Here is a 22951-nt window from a genome sequence, read left to right on the forward strand (position 1 = left end):
CGGACTTGTTTCTGCTAAATAAAAATGTCAGATTTTGTCCATGGTGTTGTATTGATTTCTAGCTCCGATTATTTGTTGCTTTTTTCCCAACTTTATGCCTGTTTTTCTGCTCTGGATTGTGCTTGCCTTATTTCTTTTTGTTCTCGTATGTTAGCTTATTCTACTGTGCTTATTGTTTTCTAGCTCTTTTTACATTATGCTTTTCATATTTTCCCATAGTTTTAGTTATTTATTTTATTGTTTATGTGACTTGTTCTCTTTAACCTGAGTTCTGTTTCCATAACTTTTGACTTTTTTCTTCTTCTTTTTATCCTAGCCGTGATCATCTAGTGATGATCATGTTTCTCTTATGTTTCACATATTATTGTCTTCCTTTTTCCAGCTTTATCTACTTTTGTTCTTATTTTTCATGGCTATTGTACTATATTTTTTCTAGCTCTGTCTTATATTTTTCCTAGCTTTGTCTGGGTACCTTTCCTCTGTTTTATGGCTGCGTTAAGCTTCACTTAGTAGCTCTATTCTGTTGTTGGTGTTTATGAAAGCTTCCTGTTATGATTCTCTTAAGTTCCATACCTCTGTTAAATTGTTACTTTTCCTGTTTTATTCTTCGCTTTCTCTGTAACTTTAGTGGCTTTCTGTCCTGTTTTGGTGGTTTAAAAAAAAAAAAAAATTATCTAGTGATTTTCTTGTTTTTTCCAGCCTCTATTTGTCTGGAATTTTCTTGTTTTGTCCTTGCTTTAGCTAGTGCTTTTCTTCTTTTCTATGGTTCTGTGTATTCGGTGCTTTCTTTACGTATTCTTTTTTATAGCTAAGATGTCTTAGACACACAGATAATTATTTTAGGTCTGTAACCAGAACTGAGGGTTTAATTGAGGTAAAGCATCAATTCACAGAACCATGTTTTTTCCTTATGCAGAAGCAATCTCAAAGTGTTCTGCCATTATTAGCATCATGTTGTTATAAATTAACTATCGTTTCTTATGGTCCACCGATAAGCACTCTTTTGTGTCAGATTTACTGGCTTGTGCACCCTACCAGTATTACCAGGGATTTTTTGTTTTATTTTCTTACTTACAGCATGAAACGAGTCAATTAAAAAAAAAAAAAAAAACGATAAAACCCAATTTTAGTGACCTTTAATGTGCACTTTCTCATTTACCTCAATTATTTCTAGGAGGCATTTTTCACTGTTCGGGAGTTCTGGATCTTGGAGTGATTTTACAGTCTGAACACTTTGGCTAGAGCGAGAGCAGTAACAATCTAACTTTAGCAGCTTTTGGTATCACTTAAATAAGTGGGCATTGTGCTGTGACTTGTTTTGAGGAGCCTGTTTTTAACCGATTTCATAAAAACCTAACATCCAACAGTGAAATCACTGGCAGAACCTGATGTAAACCTGTGATATTACTCCAGGGACTGGGTATTTACCTTTGACATCACTGCAGAAACCTCATATCTGGTAGTAACATCACTTCTGGTACTTGCTGTCTGCCTAATGAAGTCATTCCAGGAACCTGACATCAGGCTATGATTTCCACTCTTGGAAACTGGTGCCCAACAGTAACATCTAACCGGGAACCTCGCATCTGACATGATAGCATAAACCTAATATCCAACAGTGACTTCTCCAGGAATTTGATGTCACCCTGTGTTGCTAGAGTTCCTGCTGACATTACTCTGCAAATCTAACAATAGATTGACATTTTGCCAGATTCTTTGAAATCTGATTGGCTTCACTGCAGGACCCAGTGTCCGACTTAACGTCACTGAAATATCTGGGGTGGGATTCAAACAATGACCTCGCATCAAGAACTGAACAACTGACTGTACCCTCACTGTGCAAAACTGTGAACTTGGAAAGGCCCAATTATAAACGAAAACACTTGAATAGTAGTAATATTAATACATTTTACTTGGGCCATCCAACCCAGACTCGTGTGTTTTCGGTGATTCGCATGCACACCTTTTAATCTTAAGAAAAAAAAATCATACCGTCTGTAACTAAGCTGTCTCCTAATAAAAAATGAAAAGGCAGCAAGATCCAGAGAGAAAGAATTAGAACCCATAACAGATGCTATTATTGTCAGATTTTATTTCAAGCCAGGTTCGAAATCCCTAAAATGGATAGAGATGTAGTGTGTGTGTTGCAGCCCAGCTTTCTGTCCCTGATTTGATTGTCCGCCTGACACTCACCTTGTCTTCTTCCCCAGATTCTTCACCATGGAAAGGCAAAGGCGGAGGCAGGAAATCGAAAAGGGGTTACAGTTTATACAGTAAGTAGGCTCTACTTTGTCTCCTTAGTTCTGAGCTTTGGAGTGTTTGATGTCTTTATAATAGCTTTCTCTTATAGAGGAAGGTTAGAGTGATTGTATCTGCTAAGATCAGTATTGTCACCTGTGACACGTCTCAGAATATTGCAAACTTCCTCTTAATGTTTACTTTTCTAACTTAGTAGGAGATGAACCAGTCTCAATATTTGTCAATAATGTTCGCAATCTGCCTCTTCATTTTCACAGATCCACCGTTCCTTTCCCTGGGAGCCAGGAGGAATATGAGGTACCAAATGTTCTAGATTTGTTTTCCTCCTTTCTGCCCTGACAGTTCTAGTTCTTATTTTAGGAGAGGGGATCCACAGCGTAGCTACCTTGCAGTAGAGTGAGCATGGATGTTTCTACAATTTCTGGTGAAAGTGATATCCACTTTACCCAAGGTAGCGACCCTGTGGGATGGACCTCAACTGTTTGATTTTCGAAAGCCCCCTGAAGCAGAGTGAGCTTAATAAATACTGCAAGCTCAGGAGAGGCTCAGGAGAAGGCACAGCACCCCTAGGAAGAGAAAGTGAAAGCTGTTTTGATCAGTGTTGCAACCCAGTCCTCCATACTGCACCTGTGTATTCTCTTCATTAAACTAGCTAACCTGTCCATAGTGTTCAATGTCTAGTGAACCTTGCTGTGCTTCTCATCGCTTTCCTTCCTCTGTTGTAATTCTTTGCTTGTCGGTTCTCCCCATGCAGGACTTTCTCCATAAGTTGGTTCGGAATCTATTTACGGAGGGCAATGACCTGTACCGGGAGGGAGACCTTCAGCTGGCCCTAGGCCAGTATACTGAGGGGCTCAATGTGTCAGAATACGGCACCTCAGATGGGGTAACTATGGCCCAGGAGCTTGACTGCAAGCTCTACGTCAACCGCGCTGCCTGCTACTTCAACATGGTAAGCTTTTAGATGAAGACAAGTTGTAGTGATTCGCAGCCAGACCTAATTATTGCTGTTATGTTTGATTGGGAGAGCCTAAGAGTTAGGCCATGATAGATAGTGGAAGCCATTAAAGAGCACAAATGTAGCCCACCCGTGTGTCCATTATAGATTGGTGTAACACTGTAGAGTTCAGTGGAAAGCCTTCTGTGGGGCGATGATGTGAGTCACTATAAGGTTCTATGAATCACATCGCCGCTGCTAAGAGGAATGGAAGCCATCAGTGTGGCTGTGACGGATTTGTCCAGCCATTGTAGAATTAATTGGAAGTGCATTATTTTTCCATGATGGATTAGTGAGTTTCCAAATGACTCGTACCAAGGCCAGCAATGCATCTGGGTTAGGGATCATTCATTATTTGGGGAGAAAACATTAGGAACTTCGTCTGTCTGACTACACCTCCCCTTCCTTCTGCTCTTTGATAGTCCCATCACCTTTGAGCCAGATAATATACAGCTAGTATTGATACCTGGTGGAGAGTGGATACAAGGTAGACGTTAGTACAACTCCAGTACCTAAGCTTCTCCATCTTTCTAACTCAAAGTATACAGTGTCTTGTTCTTCCCAAGCTTTGTTTCTAGAGCACTCCATCAAACATGACAGACTGAACATGTGGGCGTTACACCATCCACCCTTATCATGGCGCTGTGTGTGTCAACAGTGGCATGTACCGTTTACAGTTTTTAAAAAAATGGAATCTAGGTCTATAACTACATATTCTTCCAGCTTGAGGTCTATTATCGGCTTGTGTGGGTGCACTTTCTTTCTTTCTTTGTGTTACTTGGATGAGTATTTGTTTTGTGAATTTAAAAATATATATAAAACACACCTCGCTTTTAAATGTATTCACATATCAATCACCTTTCTTTTTATGGAAAAAACATTCTATAACTTTGTTTGCGGGAGTGATTTCTCATTTGTCTGATGGCTGAAAAATTACTCATGCAGGAGCTGTATGAGAAGGCACTTGAGGACTGCGAGATAGCACTGCACTTAGACAAGGACAACATGCGGGCACTCTTCCGCAAGGCAAGAACTCTCTACCAGCTGGGGCGCCACAAGGAAGCCAACGAGTGCAACCGTCACTGCCTTCTTTCGCATCCCAATGTAAGAGGCCTTCTGGGTGGTCATGGGATTTAGTAGTTTGTGTGCTCTTCCAACAGCCACAGTGTTTAACAAATACCCAACTTAGGCTCATCACTGTCATACATTTTATTTTATTGTCAAGCAGGCAGGGCATCTCACTGTCAGTCAGCAAGTAAAGAGGGTGCCTTGCTGCCACTCCGACAGAGCACCGTGCTTTTGCCCAGTAACTGCCCCTCTATGATGCATAGATGTCTGTTATCAGTTTGGGATTTTCATTGGGCTTTCACAACTCTTTTTGTTCTTCAGGATGAAAGTGTGACTTGCTTGGGCCAGGAGCTGTCACAGAAACTGGGCCTCAGGGTGCGCAAGGCATACAAGAGACCGAAGGTATTTGTGTGCATTTGAGAGGAGGGATCACCGTTGGGCAAAGATATGTGTGTTGAAGGAGGGATCACTAATGATCCGAGTTGCCCATGTGAGAGAATGAAGCACAGATGGGCATGAGCATTTGAGAAAAGAGCACTGATGAACGTGAGTGTTATTGTTCGGGATGTGTAGAGTGAGAAAAAGGTGGAAAATAACATTTTTGTTAAAGTGGAGAGAGGTTCTCTTCACAAAGCATATTCTGGAGAAAAACTCCAAAGTCTTTATTGTTTCTCCTTGCCCTCAATCCCTTCAGTGTCCCACCTCAGAAAAAGAGTTCTGTGATTACTACCTCCCTCTCTAAAATATACAATCTGCCCTGCTCAGAACATGAACTAGGAGGTGGTGGTGAAGTGAGGGATGCTACAGCATTCCCTTGGGGCTCAATATCTATGAGCATTGGCATTTGAGGGAAAGTGGTCTGCAGGTGGTGAAAATGCAGGCAGAGCACGATGTTTTGCAAAAGCAACTGACGCCAGGTTGAAGGGGCCTGTCACAGTTAGAGAGGGGCCATTGCAATGGAAATATGTTCCCCATATGGTAAGCATCCTACACCTTAGGTTTCATTAACCCAGAATGTGCTTAAAACAGCAGTATTCTAAATCCAGCTCACTCTGTGCAAAGTAGGGAAGGCTGTTGGAGCAAATAGTATGTTTATAGAACCACAGCCTTCTCTCAGAAGATTTTGGTATAAGGGACCTCATTTACACAGAGAGGTTATTGTTACTTATATGCCATACAATCTGCTGTTTGTGATGATTTCAGAGTTCTCTTTCACCACCTAGGGGCTATTTTCAAGTTTCCTGTGGGCCTCGCTTTGGGAGTGTAGTACTATATTGGGATTCAAGTTGGTCTTGCTGTTTTTGCTATGTTTAGCGGTCTTTCAACCTCTGTGGAAGTTTACTTACATTGCCTTTCAGTGAGAGTCCAGTGGAGATTCCAAGTTTCCCTTTGGTCACTTTGTGGGTGTTCGATTTGTCTTTGTGGTTCACGTTCCTTTGTTTTTTCTGGTCACTGGTTTTGGTTCAGTTTTACTCCTTTGATGGTTGGGATTTTCCACATGCTGTCTCTAGAAATGTTGTGGTCTCACTTATGTTTGTGTTTTGCAGCCGGACTTGGAGAGCTTTAATGTGCTTAGCAATGGCACCTCCAGTGGCTCTTCCAACCAGGTAAGGGTACCTAAAGATTTTTTCAGTTAAGTAGGGCACCCAGTAGCTTTTCCAATTTGGATCAACCATGGGGTTCCCTTTCCATCATATATGGCACATAGTGGTTCTTTATAAGGTTAGAGAGTAGTTTGTCCAAATACTAAAAGGCGTACAGCTGCCCTTCCAACCAGGTAAGGACAGCCAATGGCTCGATCAATTATATAAGAGTGCTGCTACTCACACAGCAGACTGTGGTATGTATATGATGCACTGAAGCTCTTCTTTTCTTTCACTGTCACTTTCACTTTCATACATCCTCCTATTCTCTCTTCTCTCTGTCCTCCACCCCAGTCTCTCTCTTTCCTGGTATTTGTCCCCCCATGAAGTTGCCCTTCTAAAGTATACCTATTTTTGTTGCAGATCACATCCAATGGGCTTGGATCCATCGACGATATTGAAATAGGTAAAATGGTCATAGAATCCAGCACATGGTACGGAGCCTGGCTCCTTCTGAGGTGTGATGAATGGGCTCAGAGAACTGGCACTCAGGTGCATCACTTTTCATTTCCTTGACTGATGTCTGCGGGTTGTATCGGAGATACTAAGCCTATCCCTACTGGAGCTGGTGGGCTCTCTGGGGGAGTGGGGAGAGCGTCATGTGGATACAGAGCCCGTCCTCTCCAGGCAGAGGCTGCTGGTGAAATTTGAAAGTGGTGGAGCGTAAAACTAGTGAGTAAACTGTAGCGCGACCGAGTCCAGTATTTATGAGGGAGGGTTTGAGGAGGTTCTCCCCTGAGAAAAGTTTGGAAAGTTGGTGTATTTTGATGCAATTTTCAACAATTGTTTTGTGATAAATGGACAAAAAATAGAGTTTTTATGCTGGCTTCATCCTGCCACCTTCACTCTACACAGGATGTGGTGTTGCAGCTGAAGCTGTCAAATTAGGAACTGGGGAACCAGGTTTAATTCTCAGCATGACTATCCCATGATTCTGGGCAAATCAATTAATCTCACATGTGCCTATAAAAAATGAATGTGGCAATGTGTAATATAATTGATCCTCATGAAAGCGCTAACTTATTTTGGGTCAAGTTTGTGCTATATAAAAACTGCACAGAGAGGTTAGAAACAACGCCTTAACATTATGAAAGACAATTAAATACCCATTTAGTGGCTGATTTGTACAAAGTGAAACCAGAAAATATCGATAAATCATGGCTAGCCTATTTGTGTGATCTTAGGAAAATATTTTATTTCACAAAAACTCAATTTTCTTCACTATCACATATGAAAGAACTTAAATATATATTTGAGTTCTGAATATCCGTTGTACAAAAGGCTTTAGCTAAAAAAAAAAAAAAAAAAAACTTTAAAAAAAAAAACTAAATATTCTGTACGTTTCACCATCGAGTAGGTACATACAAGTTAACGTGCGTCTTAAAGGGACAATAAATAATAACCAGCATTTGCAAGGCAACGGGTCTCGCATTTCCTCGAGTTAGAGCTATTAGCGCTATAAACTCGTAATCGGACATTTCTTGCCACATTAAATGAAAGAAAACCAAAAAACGAGCATCACACTGCAAAATAAATAGAAAAAGTAGTCCAGAAACCATACGGAAAACATGGAGCCTCATATGTTTCCAGCAGTTTACTGGTGCTCTCAAGGAGGGCTAAACACCGGAAAAGGCATGACGTATGCATGCCTTTCATGAATGAAAACAAGCTGATTTTAAAAGGCAAGACCACGGCTTAACATGGGCGTGGTTAAATTCCTTCTAAAGAGAGATTAGAAGAGTGACGGAGCGCTTTGCACTCGCCCCTAAAAAGGTAGTACTCAGTGGCAAATTCACTATAATATAAAATACATTATTAAAGTCTATTAATAAATACATGCACTGCAGAGGTATGTGTGTACCCAGAGACTCACCAAATTAAATTTTGGTTGGTGCAGTGGAGAATAGTGACTTGTATTTATAGAGCTACGAGGTCACCGCCGGTGACACAAAGCACTGTGGATATGGAAGTCATTTTTTTAAACTTGCATTACACACACTATAAGAGAGACTGCTACAAAATGCGCAAAAGGTTTTAAGATAAAATGGTGCCTCCAAAATAAAGATTTGAGTAATACCAAGACTATACTTAATTTTTTTTTTTACAGAACTGTTGCTTCAACACCTCGTCAGGGGTAGTAAGCACTATATAAATACAATCAAAACCACGCACTTCACAGCTCAGTTGTTAACTCTTTGCACTTGAACACATTGGAATTAACTGAAGGACACAGAAAATATCAGGGAAAGGAGAGAGCGACCGGCCAAGGACAGTAGGGAAAAGGAAGTAAGAGAGGAACGGGTTAAAGGGAGGAAAGTGAACCCAACAGCAAAGTTGCGATAACACCACTCACCACAGTCTGTTCGGTGATCGAGGAACAGTCCACGGCGCTTCCAGCGAGGCCCAGGTGCAGCTGCTAAAATCGCCTCCGCAGGAAACCTCTAAACAGAATACATAAGGAGCAGAAACATGCGCAGTGTAACTGTTTAGAGCACATGACCTTCGATGTCAGGACATCTTGCTAATGCTGCAACCCCTCACTTTCAAAGTAGTCACCCTGTGATGACTTGGAAAGGGAGGAGTGGTGAGAAGCACCAGAGGGAGCAAAGGTAGACTAAAAAATGCAGGATTCGAGGGAGGTTTAACGTAAACAACTCATTTGTTAGAGGATTGGACACAGGAAAGGGCATACTACTAAGAACCCCCCCGATGGGTGGATTTACCAGGCGGAAATGCACCACATCAAAGATTCCTGACTTCTAGACAATCAAAGGCGCTGGAGTACCAGAGGTTATGAGAACCCTTTCTATGGGTTACATCTGCACAAAATAAAGGACACTAAATGTGGAAAAATAGCTTATTTTTGTATTGTACAGGGACACCTTCTAGTGTCGGATTTGAGGCTAGCAGGACCAGTTCATAGAATGGTTTTAGTTCTTGGATTGTTCAGGACAGTGAAGCAAAAACACTGGAACAAATAATGAGTTGAAGAGTGGAAGTCATATTACAGTCTGGATATCTGACAATCACTAGGGATATTTATTTGGTGGTGGATTTGCAAAATCCTGGCTCTGGTCTATTGGGATGGCTTGGAGTGCTGAGAGGGATAAGTGGTTTCTGGATGACAGTGGTTTTGTGTACTGATTCTGCTAAGTTCAAAGCTACACAGGACATCTGTTGGTGCCTTCTTAGTCGTTTGCACTTACCTTCTTAGTCTCTGACTTTCAAAGCTTCCCTCCCATATTGTTCTTCCTCGTGTTACCTTGCAGATTTTCCACAGGAATTGAAGTGCATCCCGGCCCCCGTTGCCACCTCTATCCCAGTCAGCGATGCCTCCGCCCCCCAACCCAAGAGCTCTCCATCATCTGTGGGGCCCCTATCTGTCGATCAGCATGTCTCTGTGCCTGTACCCGAGAGCGTGGACGATTTCCCTGATGATGTCTTGGGTGGTGATGAGCTGGACTCCATCCTGGATTCTATCTCTGAGACACCAGCCATGGTGAGTTACTCTTCTCTAGCAAAAGTGTTGATAATTCAAGCACTTTGGACTGATGCCCCAGAGCTCTTTGTCCCAGCCTCTTGATGTCTGCTTTGTGCAATGTGTTTTTAGAAATTATGTGTTGTGCTTCTTTCTAAATACCAGCATACCTTGTGCAAGAGATGATTTTTTTAGGAGCTTGAACGTTAGTACTTTCGATAGATAATTCTACTGCAGATTCCTCACCTTTCGAATCATCCCATGTTCCAGACTGGATTTGTAAAAGTTAAGTATTGCAAACCTTCAGTAGGTGGCACTGTCAGCCTCCATATAAGCGCCATCCTGCCCCGTTGGTACATCTGTTCCTTGTTTTCTACACCATTGAGCACGGATGCATAGCTGCACTCAACCTTTTTTTGTTCGAAATCAAACAGAAATTGGTAATCAAAAAATATGTTTTAGCAGTGGAGAAGGCATGTTGTCATTGAAGCCTACAGGTTTTAAACTGCCATACATGTAAGCAGACATTGGTCAGCCACACTGTCTGTGTTGTGTAGGGGCAACATGACTCCAAGTCCTGCTGCAAATGCTCTCTTAGGCACCCGAAGACAATGAAGGAGAGTGGAGCCTAACTTTGCATGATTGAACACATGCAAAACAAGGTTGTTTTCATTCCAGTAATCCTCTTGAGTTCAGTTGAAGTCGAAAAGCAAAGCTTCCAAACAGAATCACATGGAGGTATAAGCAAGAATACTCAACTTCTAGATGTTTCCCTTTCACAGGAGAGGTTGCATATTCAGCATCCATTAGACCAGTCTCTGGCTTTAATCTACCTACCCCTGATCCAACATACTCCTGTGTACTCAAGGCCATCTCCGAATCTGCCGCAAGTTGCAGTCTTCAAAGTGGCCATGCTGGAAATTTTCAGCATGACATAGCCTACCTCTGGTGCACATCTTAACCCTTTCTGATCCCTCGAGACCCCCAGTCACACTCTAGTCCTTCAGTGACCCTCTCAAACTCTGCCCAATCCCCCTATGCACCATACCACAACTCTACTTTACTGTAGGACTTGACAGATGTCCTCACACCAGCTCCAGCAGACTGCATCTGGAATCCACCAGCGCCAACCATGAATTTGGATCCTTTGTCCATCCTATATTGTCCTGTACCATTACCAAAGTGCAGGCCTGCACTGGAGATGAATCCCCAGCGGCTCTGTTTTCACCATGTCAGCTATTCACCGTAATGAAGTCTTCAACAATTCTGATTCTGATAAAATTCAGATGGCTGTGATGGTTCCACATGAAAAGGATGATTATGAAAGCTCTGAAAACCAATTCCTATTTCTTTCACAACAAAGATTGCAACCATATAGAGGAACTTTGAACCCCAACCTACACCTACCGACTTCGACAGAGTTGCTACCACCACAATCAACACCCGTCACAGACTAACCACCTGGAACCACTGAGGTCACGCACTGAGGACACCACCTCCACCATGAAATCCATCCACCCGGGGAGCACCTACAGACCCCTGCCTGCAATACATCTTCAGTCTCGGCAACCAGAGGATCTGCCTGGATCTACTCAACACCTCCATTACCACCGCAGCCTTCCCTGATGCTTGGAAACGCGTCGAAGTCAAACCCCTTCTCTGAAAACCCACCACAGACCCCAGCACACTCAAAAACTACCGGCCAATCTCCATGCTCCCTTTCCCAGCCAAGGTACTAGAAAAAAATCATCAACAAGCAACTCATGACCTACCTGAAGCTGAACCAGCTACTCGACGCCTCCCACGCCAGCTTCTGCAGTAATCACAGCACCAAGACCGCCCTGATCACAGCCATGAATGACATCCATACCCTCCTCGATCAAGGAGGAACAGCGACACTGATCATCCTCGACCGCTCTGCAGTCCTAAATACTGTATCCCTCCACATGCTGATCAAAAGACTCCACAACATCAGCATCCAAGTGGACACACTCAGGTGGATCACCTCCTTCCTCACCAGTAGTACCCAGAGGATTCACCTACTTCCTTACGCCTCTGAACCAAAAGACATCCCTGCGGGGTTCCCCAAGGATCATCCCTCAGCCCCGCGCTTTTTAGCATATATATGGCCCGCTATCCAACATCATCAAATCCCATGGCCGCAACATCATCTCCTATGCAGATGACTCCCAACTCATCCTCTCACTCAATGACGACCCCACCACCATCAAAACCAACTTCCACAGATGCATGACAAACGTTGTCAACTTGATGAAAGAAAACTACTTGCAGCTAAACACAGACAAGACTGAAGTTCCGATCTTCAGCAACACATGGAACGACTCCTGGTGGCCTTGAGTACTAGTACCTGCACCGAGTCCCTTAAAAAATGCCAGAAACCTTGGAATCCTCATTGACAGCAGGCTCACCATGGAATCACAGTTTAACACCATTTCCTCTGCCTGCTTCTTCACTCTGCGCATGCTATGTAACATCTTTAAGTGGCTACTCCTGCATACCAGAAGCACTGTGATACTAGCCCTTATCACCAGCCGACTAGACTATGGCAGTGCCCTCTACATAGGAATCGCCTTGCACCTCCTACAAAGACTTCAGACCATACAGGACACCACAGCTAGACTTATCCTTGACCTTCTCCGACGGTCCCACTTCATAGCACACCTCCGGCAACTCCACAAGCTCTCTGTACAGAAGAGATGCGTATTCAAGTTGCTGGCCCATGCACACAAAGCTCTACACAACGAAGGACCCGCCTACATTAACTAACGTCTGAATTTCCACCAACCTTCAATAAGACATCCCTATTGCTTGCTCACACACTTCTCATCCACCAAAGCATCCCCAGACTGTCCTCTCTCTCATCCAGAATTCCGTAGAGCCTTAAGACCTGGCTATTCGAATGAGCCACTGAAACCTGCATGTGCCTGGATACCCTAGAAGGTGATTTACAAATCCTGTTTGATTGATATTGATGCTGGCCTTTACCCAAATGTACAGCTACTCTGTGTTCTTGACATCTTGCGTTAGTCTGCTCTTGATTCTCCACAGGGTGGTCCTTCTGAAAACATTACATCAGTTTCTGTGGTCTTTTTCAGAGTTGGAGACTTGTTGCGACTTCTTCCGTGAGAGGAGACAAAATTAATCTTACTTAAAGAAATTCTTTTGTTGGGTTCCTTTACTTCTGTCTTGGCAAGTTGGTCTAGGTCCCTTTTGGCCCTGGCCACTTTCCCCTGATTAGCCAGATGTCATAGACCGGCACTTGAAGAGCCAATGTTTACAACACAGCACCTGAATGCTTTGAGGTACAGACCTTTAGTTCCAAGGTCAGTCCTAAATAATTCCCCTTTACCCTTCTAGAGGCTGAATCAAAAGGTGATTGGTGCTGTGACAAAAAAAATGGTTTTCCTCTGCCAGATGAACCTAACAGAATTGTGTGGTCTGACCTTGATTTCACATATTTGGCTACCTGTGCCATGGGGAACCAATGTTCTCCTCCACAGACACACAAAAAGACGTACTGTGTAGGATTCTCTGGAGACATCCAGCCTTAATGTATTATTCATTTTATAAAGTACACAACAGTAAGTTAAAAAAATACATGTGCATGCAGTATACAGTTATAAAGTATTACAGACATTATTTGTACTTCTGCATAAAAATTATATTCACCACATTTCCCAGTCTGCTCAAATATCCATGTTTTCTCTTATGTGATTTTTGGACCATTAACGTTTATGTTCACTTATCCTCCCTGTATCAAACTCAACCATCTCTGGCATTGAAAGTTCTCCCTCTTCAAAATTTCTCCTCTACATTACACTTCATGGAGTAGTCCCTGTTACTAATGACTTATCTGTGTGCTCCCCAGGTTGCAAAAGGCTGACTTCTTGGCACATTGTCAATAAACTAATAATTTCCATCCGTATTTAAAGGCCTTCTGTTAGTGTTTCTCTCATGCGTCGCTTTTCAGCATTTGTCCATCCTGGCGTGTTTGATCCAAGTCTGGATCCTAAGTGCTGTAGGGGCGAGCCAATGTATAGCTATCTCTCTCTTAGCTTGAAGCAGCCCCAAAGCTGCAAATCTACTCTGGATTTTCTTTCTCTCTCTTATTTTTATTTTTTTGGTGCAGGTATTTTTCCTAGTGGGCAAAGTTTGCTGTGACTTCCATCGTCAAACTAGTTACAAGGGAAAGTTCTAGCCTGTAATAACCTCCAGTCATCTGCCTCATATTGCCATGTCCAGGGCTTCCTGAAAATCTGCCTCCCATAAACGTCTTGTCTTTGGCATTCTTTTCCTGTCGCTTTTTAAAAACTACACATAGATGCAAGACTAAGTCCTTGCTTGACCCTGCATCCAGTAGCATCTTCAGCATTTTAGATAGCTCCGATGGAGCTGGAAAATCCATCCAGAATCTTTGTCAGCTTGGCAAATAGGAGTAATTGGCGTGGGCCCAGGTCAGATATCTACTGGGCTTGAAAAGTAATAAATGCCTCTCCTGGACAAAAATCCCCTACTGTTTGACAGTCTCTCTCTTGCGACCTCTTCATGCATATGTCCAGTTGTATTTGTCTGACAGTTTGCAGCCATCAGACATACAGATGGTGATTGCTTCAAACCTCTCCTGATTGGTGAATACCAAGCAGCAGAAACCTGTTTCACTACATGTGCCCACCAGAGTGTGTGCTTGCCTCATAAGGTATGCGCGGGAGCTCATCCTTTACCTAAGGTGCCAGCCAGAAGTTTATTTTCCCAAGAGTCCTCTTTATTGTAACTGTGCTACCATATCATATAGTAGATCTGCAGGTCTCATATCCCAGGACTCCTCTCTTTCCTGTCCAATTTTAATTTTTCAAACTTTACTCCACTTCTCTTGTCAGATTATACTAAGGAGATCAAAAAGATATTCAATTCTCTAAAGGTGGACCCCTGGATCGAACATATATAGCATTCTGTTTGATGTTAAAGGTAACAATATAGGAATCACTATTATGCCCCTAACCGACACTGGAAGCCTATTCTAGAACTTTGCTGATGATTTCAGCCCCTGTAAAACCATGCCCATATCATAGGCATACATTTTTCAGGAGTATGTGCTATCTGGGTTCTGAACTAGTAGAATCGATCTAACTCACAGAGCACTCCCATATCTAGTAGATCAGCTAACTTTCTCACAATGAGATCTGCTAAGGGGAAGAGGACTGTCCTATATTTATTTATATAAAAGCCTGACACCTGTCCAAATGTATCTAAAGCTTGTAGTAATATTATCTGCACCGATATCTGTGGTTGTATATAATATATTAAAATATTGTTCGTCTAAATGGACACTCTGTTCTCTGTGTTTTATTTCCAACTTTAAGTCCCCACTCTTACAGTTCCCTCATCAAGTATATGGCAAGGAGTTATATTGCCGTCGCGAACAGCAGAGGAGAAAGAGGGCACATTTGCCTGGTGCTAGTCTGTATCCTGCGGCTCTCCAATATCATTCCTCCAGTTAACACCCATAGTGTTGGTCTTATATACAATCATTTTATGCACCCTATAAGGTTGGGGCCGAAGCCCATCTTTCTCATCACATTTAGTAAATAATCTCAATCCAAGATATTAAAGGCTTTTCTGATATCATGCTCAACCAGAGCACCTTCCAACTCTGTATCTTCCATTATGTGCATCTCATGATTAGTCTGTCTTAGAATCATGAGGTTGCCACACTCTGGTGTAAAGCCACATTGATTTTCGTAGACTGGGGAGCCCAGCACAATCCACTGGTCAGGTAGCTATGTTAATCGTTGATAAAGGCCTATATGATCCTGTATTTGGGAGGTCCATATCTGGTTTTAATCATTACCATTTCATACCATTAATATTATGGCCTCCCTCATGGATGGTGTTAGCTCAAGTTGGTCTCTGGCTTCATTAAAACTGCTAACATTATGTCAGGAGTGTTTCATAGAGGACTGATAGAACTCAGATGTGTGGCAACCAGCCCAAGGTATCTTGCCTCTAGGCATCTCTTATGTGAAATGTGAATTGCAGTAGCTCATCCTTCTGGAGATCTGCCTCCAGTGCAGCCCTTTGGGCACCCTGGGGACCAGGACCCACTCCAGAAAATTCTTTGCCTGGGACATCTCGAGTTTCCTTGATGGACATGCCTTTTGGATGGTGCAGGGCTCTTTCCGCCCTTGAAGTTTAAAACTAGTTGTGCAACTGCACGCTCCCTGGACTTGACTTCTTCAGTGGACCAGTTCTGCTGCCAATATTGGAAGATTCAAGGTTACTACATGGCAACCTCCCGTCAAAATCATCTGTCACAGCCCATCCAACAGCCACGTAGATTTTTTGGGCCTTCAGGGCAGAGGCAGTGAAAAGGGGTGAGGACCTATGCAGCAGCAATCTGAATCCTTGAGCGGACAAGAGCGCTCAGTGGGAAAAGAAAAATATAAATTTCTACCACATTGGCATCCAAATACTTCTTATCAGTGGGTCCTCTAATTCACCTCACCCTTATAGGATGCTTCTCCCCATTACCCTCTGGTCTTTAAGCCAGTTTCCTTTGATCATGAGCAGATCCTTTCAAGGGAAGTGTTTTTTGCCAAGGGCACAATCGAGATAGTGGCCGAGGCGAAGAGGGGCTGGGGTGTTAACCCCATTACTTCCTGATCCTCATAAAAGTTGGAGACATGCAGCCGGTATTGGATACCACTGTCTTAAACTGATTAATCGAAGGAGAAATTCTAACCGATGCCCCTTGCTCAGATGTTGTTAGCCTTGAACTGAGAAGACTAGTTGATATTCTTGGACCTGCACGGACACATACTTTCATGTTTCAGTCCTGAAATCCCACAAGAAAAACCTGTTTTGTGGCGTGTTCCACTTTTTAGGTTGAGCCTACTAGATAGCGTAAGCTGTCAGGCTGCAAAAGATCTATTGTGCGTGTGTATACCAAAAAGTGGCTTAAAGTTTGCCCAGTGGTTATTATTGGTTGGCTTTTTTTGTCACTCATGTGCTTGTTTTTTCTTCAGTGGTTTCTCCATCTTGTGGTTGTCCCTCCCCTGTAGCATGGGCTCTTTACCATCTCGCTGGCTGGCTCCTAACCTTCCACTGCACACTCTTTTCTTTTTCTTAAGCACTCCATGAAAGGGCATGTGTTTGCCGCCCCTCTCCCACATGTGCCCCTCTCCCCTCCAAATGCCCCTGTGTGCTCCGTGTTGCTGTCTCCTTTGTGTTGCAAGGTCTCTTTCGTTCTGCTATCCCCCACTTAACTCCTTTCCTCCCCACACTCTGCTACTTTCTGTCTTCTGTGCTTTTCCTTTCTACTCCATGTCTTGTTCTCCCCTATGTGGTGCTTCTTTCCATCCCCCCCAATCCACTGCCGCTCCTGTTGCTTCATCCCATCCATGTCTCCATTGTACCATTCCTTTCCATTTTGGAGGGTGAGAACATGCCCCTCGTGGACCTTTTTGCCACTACTGAAAAAGCTCAAGGTTCTGACTGTTTTACCCCTCACTTTCCTTTTCAAGAACTCTAGGAGAGGCGTTCTGCCTCTGTTTGGGCTCCTACCACTACTTCTAATTCCATATTTTATGAGGAAAAAAAAAGTGCAGCAGGACTGGGCAGAAGTTATCTGGTGTCTCTGGTATGGACTTGGAAGGTCTGGTACTCCAGCTGCTCGACCTTACCATCTGTTGTCAACTTCGACTTCCCCTTTGGGAAATCCTGCTATTCCAGCAACAAAGCAGCATGAGGCATCCAAACCTTCACAATCAACCCTTTCAAGCATGAAGATTGAGCAGGATCAACAGATGGAATTTCATTCTTGCCGTGCGCCACCCTTCCAAATCCATATACTTGAGCTATTAGACTTACTTTGTCTCTTGTGTAGAGGCAAAGCATGTTGTTCCTTTTGTGGGAAAGTTGTCCAATGTGGTGGTGTTCATTTTATGTTTGGCCCAGAGATGTCTTGCCTAGGGCATATTTAAGTTATTTATCAGCCATATTGGCCTTTCACAATTTCACAATCATCTGCTGTGATGAGTTCCCTAAAAGGGTAACATTTTCTCCTGCTCTTTTTATTAGGCCACAGTAGGACCACAATTTGCCCTTGATCTTCCTGATGTGTGCGTTCTTTGTGGTGCTTCATAGCTGCATATTTTGGCTTTTAACTTTAAAAACCCTGTCCACATTATGATGACATTTGCGTGCATTGTTATTAAGCTTCAGCATTTTTCGTGACTTTCGCCATATACAACCTTTTTACGTAAACAACTAGTCCTTAGTAGATAAACATCCTTTCTTCCAAAAGTGGTATCACCTTTTGATGTGGAGCAGTTCAGTATGTCTCCCACTTTCTCATTCCACAACAGCCATCTGAGGAAGAGGCGGAGATATTTTACCGGCAGAGCCCACAACATGCCTTTAGCTTCTGTATTGATAAGCTATAAGGAGCACCAACCTGAATATGAGCTAATATTGGGTTCGCTGATGTACAAGAGATGAAGACGAATCTCACGAGAATATTATCCCGGCAGATTGTCTAATGCATTATGCTGTGTTGTGCCTTGACCATTGAGGATGCTTCCGGGAGGCATAGGGCTTGTTCTACCAGAGGAAAGGATGCAAATGCAGACCTAACTGAGTGTTTTCTTGATTTGGACATCTGCCAGCCACTATGTGGGCTTCTACCCTTGTATCCAACAGGCCCTACTTTATCAACTTTAGGGTCCGCAGAGAGGGCCATTTTGTCTGCTTGTTTCTGCTGGACTCCTGTGGTGTATGTTCACTCCTCAGATCCATCTCCTTTTGTTGGGGGACTGCTATGGTACTGATTCAGAATGTGAGAAATCAGTGGGGAGATGTCTATGTCAGAAGAGTAAGTTACATATCTTTGGAAACTATCTGGTGGATGTGGCATTAGTAACCTTTCACATATGTGACCCATTCCTAATGTGTGTTTGTAAAGGTTTTTCGTCGGGTTTCATGGCATTTGGGTTACCGTCGCATTGACTGTGATGGCATCAATAAGCATTATTGTTCTGGCACCACAATATTGTTTCACTCCAACTCCTTTTCCACTTGACTGACATGGTGGTAGGGTCGTGTGGTCATGGCTATGCCAGGATGTAGTTGGGATTAGACATTCAAACACTGGGGCACTAAATAAAACTCAGTGACTTGAAGGTCTAAGTCTTTTTTTTTTTTTTTTTTTTTCTTTTTTACAAAGGACTTCACTCACAGGTTTGTTCATAGTTTACATACTAAACTCAAGTAGACTCCAAAAACAAAAGTTCTTACTGTCACCCAGCTCGGGGAACCTGACCCAAAAATGTCTGTAACTCCATACCACTAGGTACTACAGAACAATTTAGTTTGAGCCTTGTGGCTAGTTTTATTTTATAGGGAAAGTACAGCTGCACTCCGGTCTGAAAGTATTCGGGCTCAAAAGCCTTTTTCAAAGTTACCTCAAATGCATATCTAACGGTTATTGAGATAACGATTGCAGTGGCTTCGATTCAGTTGCAAAAATTGAAAATGTGCCATATGGGCCTGCTCTAAGAGTCAAAGATCCTCAAGGGCCCAGCACACAAAGAAAGGAAGCAACCACCCTTCTTTAAAAGTAAGTTGGTGTACAGCCACTGTTGCATAGTTGGCACCACATGGGACACTCTGAGGTCGAAAGCCACTAAGCTATTGAGTGAGGGCACTATCTAACATGCCATTTCTTCATGGGTGTTCTTAGTTACTTAGTGGAGCAGAGGGCGGGCTTTATTTTGGGCCCATTGAAAACAACCATCATGGTGCAGGGGTAGCATTAGCTTCACGATCACCTACAGCAGACACTGAAATCTTCTTTGGCTGGTGGGCAAGGGATTTAGACCAGGGGTTAAACCATGAAACCACCAGACACATTTTAACTTGAAAGCTGATTCCACTACTTCCAAATTGAGGCATTGTCCAGCCGATGGGGTAGAATCCTTGGCAAGGGGTCAAATTTGTATATATTTTTTTTTTTGGGACTTCCACTGGGCAGGTGGAAGGGTAAGTGTATACACATTTCCTGAAAGGGGAGCCTTGGGAACGAAGAAAACACAAACCTTCTTGATGGCTGAAGGTGAAGGAGGTTTTCCTGGGCCTCAAATTTGCGTCTCCTCGGAAGCTGCCTACAGTGAGCTCACTTCTCTTGAGCTGTCTCAATCCTTAGAAGCTCCCCGAGGCAGGTCCTTCAGCAGCAGGGTTTTACCAGTCATATGTGAGGAGGTTCACCTCCTCCTGTAAAATACATTTCAGCTCTATGTGTAGGCAGGTAAAATCTTCATTTTTCCACAGTTCCCTCAGTGTGTCTCTGCAGGTCTTTCCCAGGCCATTCCAGAAAGAGGATGCAAACCCTGCACTGGTCCCACTTCTGGATCTTCCCTGTCTCTCTCCTGGGCCAGTGGACATGGTAGTTGAGTCTCCAGTGTTGACAAAGTATTTGTCAAAGGGGACATTATTTATCTTCCCTCTCATGGCCAGACCTGACCAATCAAGTGGTCTTTCAACTTCAATGGGTCCCTCTAATCTTGGGATGGGGTAACATGATGTTCGCATTATAACCGCATGACCAGGTCATGGAAATTATTTTTGAAATGTACCTAAAAATATGTGAAAGTCACAAAACTTTACACATTTGGGATTTTACTTAAAAATCAAGACTTTGGTCATGCCCTTAATATTTCACAAGGCTCAGTTTTAGCAAAAAACGCTTTATCCTTCTTAAAAAAAAAAGAAAATCACAATCAAACTTTCTTACAGCATTATAAACATTGCTTTGTTGTGTGGGAGTATTTTGCACATATTTCCCTCCCAAGTCATCAGTTCAGTTTCATGTATGAGGTAAACATACAATTGAAGTTCAGATCTTACATCACAGACAATATGTGGCAAAAGGCCCCATCTGTTTTATGTTTTCATGTGAATTAAATTTTTGCATGGGCTAAATGTAAGTGAAAGAAGGAAACGCCATAAATTATGTAAAGCCCAATAATAGAGGATTTTGCTACAGTTTTCTTTGTCTATAAAATCTTTGCAGAACCTAGTCTCAAGACAAGTGTGTTGTTGTCTTTATGATATGCATGAATAACAAGGGTTTATGTTGGATTATGTCCCTGTAAGGACGGCTTGTAATTGAAGTTATGTCTTGTGTCCTGTGCTTCTTTGGGGACATAAAAGCTGGCCCTGAAGCCCAGAACTGCTTGACTTAAAACAAAGTCTACTCCACTACTAAAGAGAAGTGACAGCAACTTCCCCATCTCGATTCCACAGCTTTGTACAGCAATAGTATCACAATTGAAGGTAACATTTGATATCTTGTTTTACTCAGAGATGCTGACCTCAGACACCTGAATTGGAAAAGTCAAATCCTTTATACACTACCTAAAACTCCTCTAACAAATTCTACCTTTCATCATTGCTGAACACCAACCTGGTCAACTCTCACTTTGAGGAATTTGCCAGTCAAACATGGCTTAGCATCCTCCCAAATCAAGAGGCAACAGGGAGCTCAAATGCTGCTGAAAACCTCATCTTTGGGCTGGGAGGAAAAAACAAAAATATAATTGAGCACAGCAGGACCATCCACTGGCTATCAGCAAAAGTCACTGTCCCCTTCAAAAATACGGTCTCAACTTAAAAAAGCCTAGATAGCTCAGCATCAACATACCTACAGAACAAAAGTAGAGAAAAGATGCACCAACCGAGATCAATGTGCGCAGTGGACCTCAACCTTCTTGCGGTACTTAAAACAAACTTAAAGACTGAAAGAAAGGTGTTTCTTATTGTTGGCTCACACCTTTAAAACCACATTCTCCAACTCATTCAGAACTCCAGAAATCTCCTTACATTTAGAAACAAACTGAAAATCTGCTTCTTTTGATTTATAGGACCACTCCTATCTCACCTGAAACAATGCTGTAACCGTTTGCTCACAAGCACCTAGAAACATATTACTTATTCAGACAATATGCATAAAATAAAAAAGTAAATAAAATAAGGTAAAGGGAGCTTACTTGGAATATGAGGATGAAAAGTCTGTGGAGAGTGACTGCCCATTTACCCTACCAGATCCAGCATACTTTGTAGAGTTTAAAACTACCTGATCAAGATGGGTAATTAAAGAACTCTGCTGCAAACACCAGATCTGCCTCCCAAACTGGGGGTGTAATCCATCCTTTGCTGATTTGCTCAGTAGTGTGGTAGTTACCTATTATAAAAATAATTATTAATTACCTGTATTTGCGTTTGTAAACTGACATGCACTTTTTTCAGCAATTATTTAAGACGTTCATGAATGTATCTGCTACTGATAAATGTTAAAGATATGCAGCCTTGTTGTTGTGACACTCTTCTGTCCATGAGAACATCTTGTGATTGTTGCAGTTTCAGATAGGGTCCAGAGAGTCACAGATCCGAAATGGACAGTGCCATTGAATCATAATAAGAGTGCGAAATTATCAAGGGTTATGGAAATGCTACAGAAGAAGGAGAAGCGACCCAATGAAAACCAAGGATGACCGCAGTACGAAATCTAGCATTAGTGGTCTCTGTCACAAATGTAAACAGCCAGAGGAGAAAAACTTGAATCATAAATAATCTTGCTTCAGATTTCTGACCTTATGAATATGCGTCTAGGTGTCAGACTGGTCTGGAAAACATTTAATCAGCAATAGCCCTCTAGTTCTGCCAGATATTGCTATGTGGTTTTAGCCGTGACTCCACCTACTGGAATATGGGAAAGCTGAGTATATTAGTCGTCAAGTCCTGATAATTTTTCCATGCTTCATTGAGGTGTGCAGAAGGGAACTGGGAAAGCATCAGTGGCCAGGATGGACACAGCAGATTCATATTAGCATTTGTTGGTATCTTATTTTTCACTGCACTGATTAATCAGAGGAGGAGTGAGAATGGTGATGGGTCTGAAGAACCATTATGTAGCTACCAAAACTATTGTTGCCAAAAATAAGTTTCTTCTGATAGATACATCTTTTCACATGTTCTTCACCTTATGAATGAGCCCCAAAGCAGTGCTAATTAACCAAGAAAGTCATGCAGCACAGCTATGGCAAAGTAATCGTCCTGCGTGCCTAAACTGTGAAGCGGGAATGTTGGCAAAAGTAGATCTACGCTGCTGCCTGGCAAATGTTAGCCATAGGACCACTTCTCGTGAGAGCTGTGGAAGCAGTCATGGGTGTAGTGAAGTGGGTACAACTACCCTACAGACAGTCTTCCTTAGCTAACGCTTAGCAGTTCTGGACACAGAAGATGACCAAACGAGAAAAGAAGCATTTGGTAATGCCATGTCCTTTTTACTACAGGCAGAAACACTAAGCGCTCATCCTCCACCCTATTCTGTAGCATGTAGTTGGTGTAAAAGGACACCATACAACTGGGATACAGTCTACGCAACCTCATCTCCTATTTTGATTATATTAATCCATAATTTAATTGAAGAAG

The 22951-nt window shown here is 42.6% G+C and overlaps 1 protein-coding gene across 2 annotated transcripts in view; it reads left to right on the top strand.

Moving 5' to 3' along the window:
- The window catches only part of ZC3H7B (zinc finger CCCH-type containing 7B), a 195973-nt gene that overhangs the window by 32440 nt on the left and 140582 nt on the right, over positions 1–22951 (top strand). For both annotated transcript variants that reach the window (XM_069231242.1, XM_069231243.1), the window contains exons 2-9: positions 2211–2273; positions 2517–2556; positions 3014–3211; positions 4202–4360; positions 4646–4726; positions 5872–5931; positions 6331–6373; positions 9237–9466. In XM_069231242.1, the coding sequence (XP_069087343.1) occupies positions 2221–2273; positions 2517–2556; positions 3014–3211; positions 4202–4360; positions 4646–4726; positions 5872–5931; positions 6331–6373; positions 9237–9466 (864 nt within the window). In that variant the 5' untranslated portion in view covers positions 2211–2220. The remainder of the gene's footprint in view (positions 1–2210; positions 2274–2516; positions 2557–3013; positions 3212–4201; positions 4361–4645; positions 4727–5871; positions 5932–6330; positions 6374–9236; positions 9467–22951) is intronic.

This window comes from Pleurodeles waltl, chromosome 4_2, assembly GCF_031143425.1.
Source record: "Pleurodeles waltl isolate 20211129_DDA chromosome 4_2, aPleWal1.hap1.20221129, whole genome shotgun sequence".
NCBI classification, from domain to species: Eukaryota; Metazoa; Chordata; class Amphibia; order Caudata; family Salamandridae; genus Pleurodeles; species Pleurodeles waltl.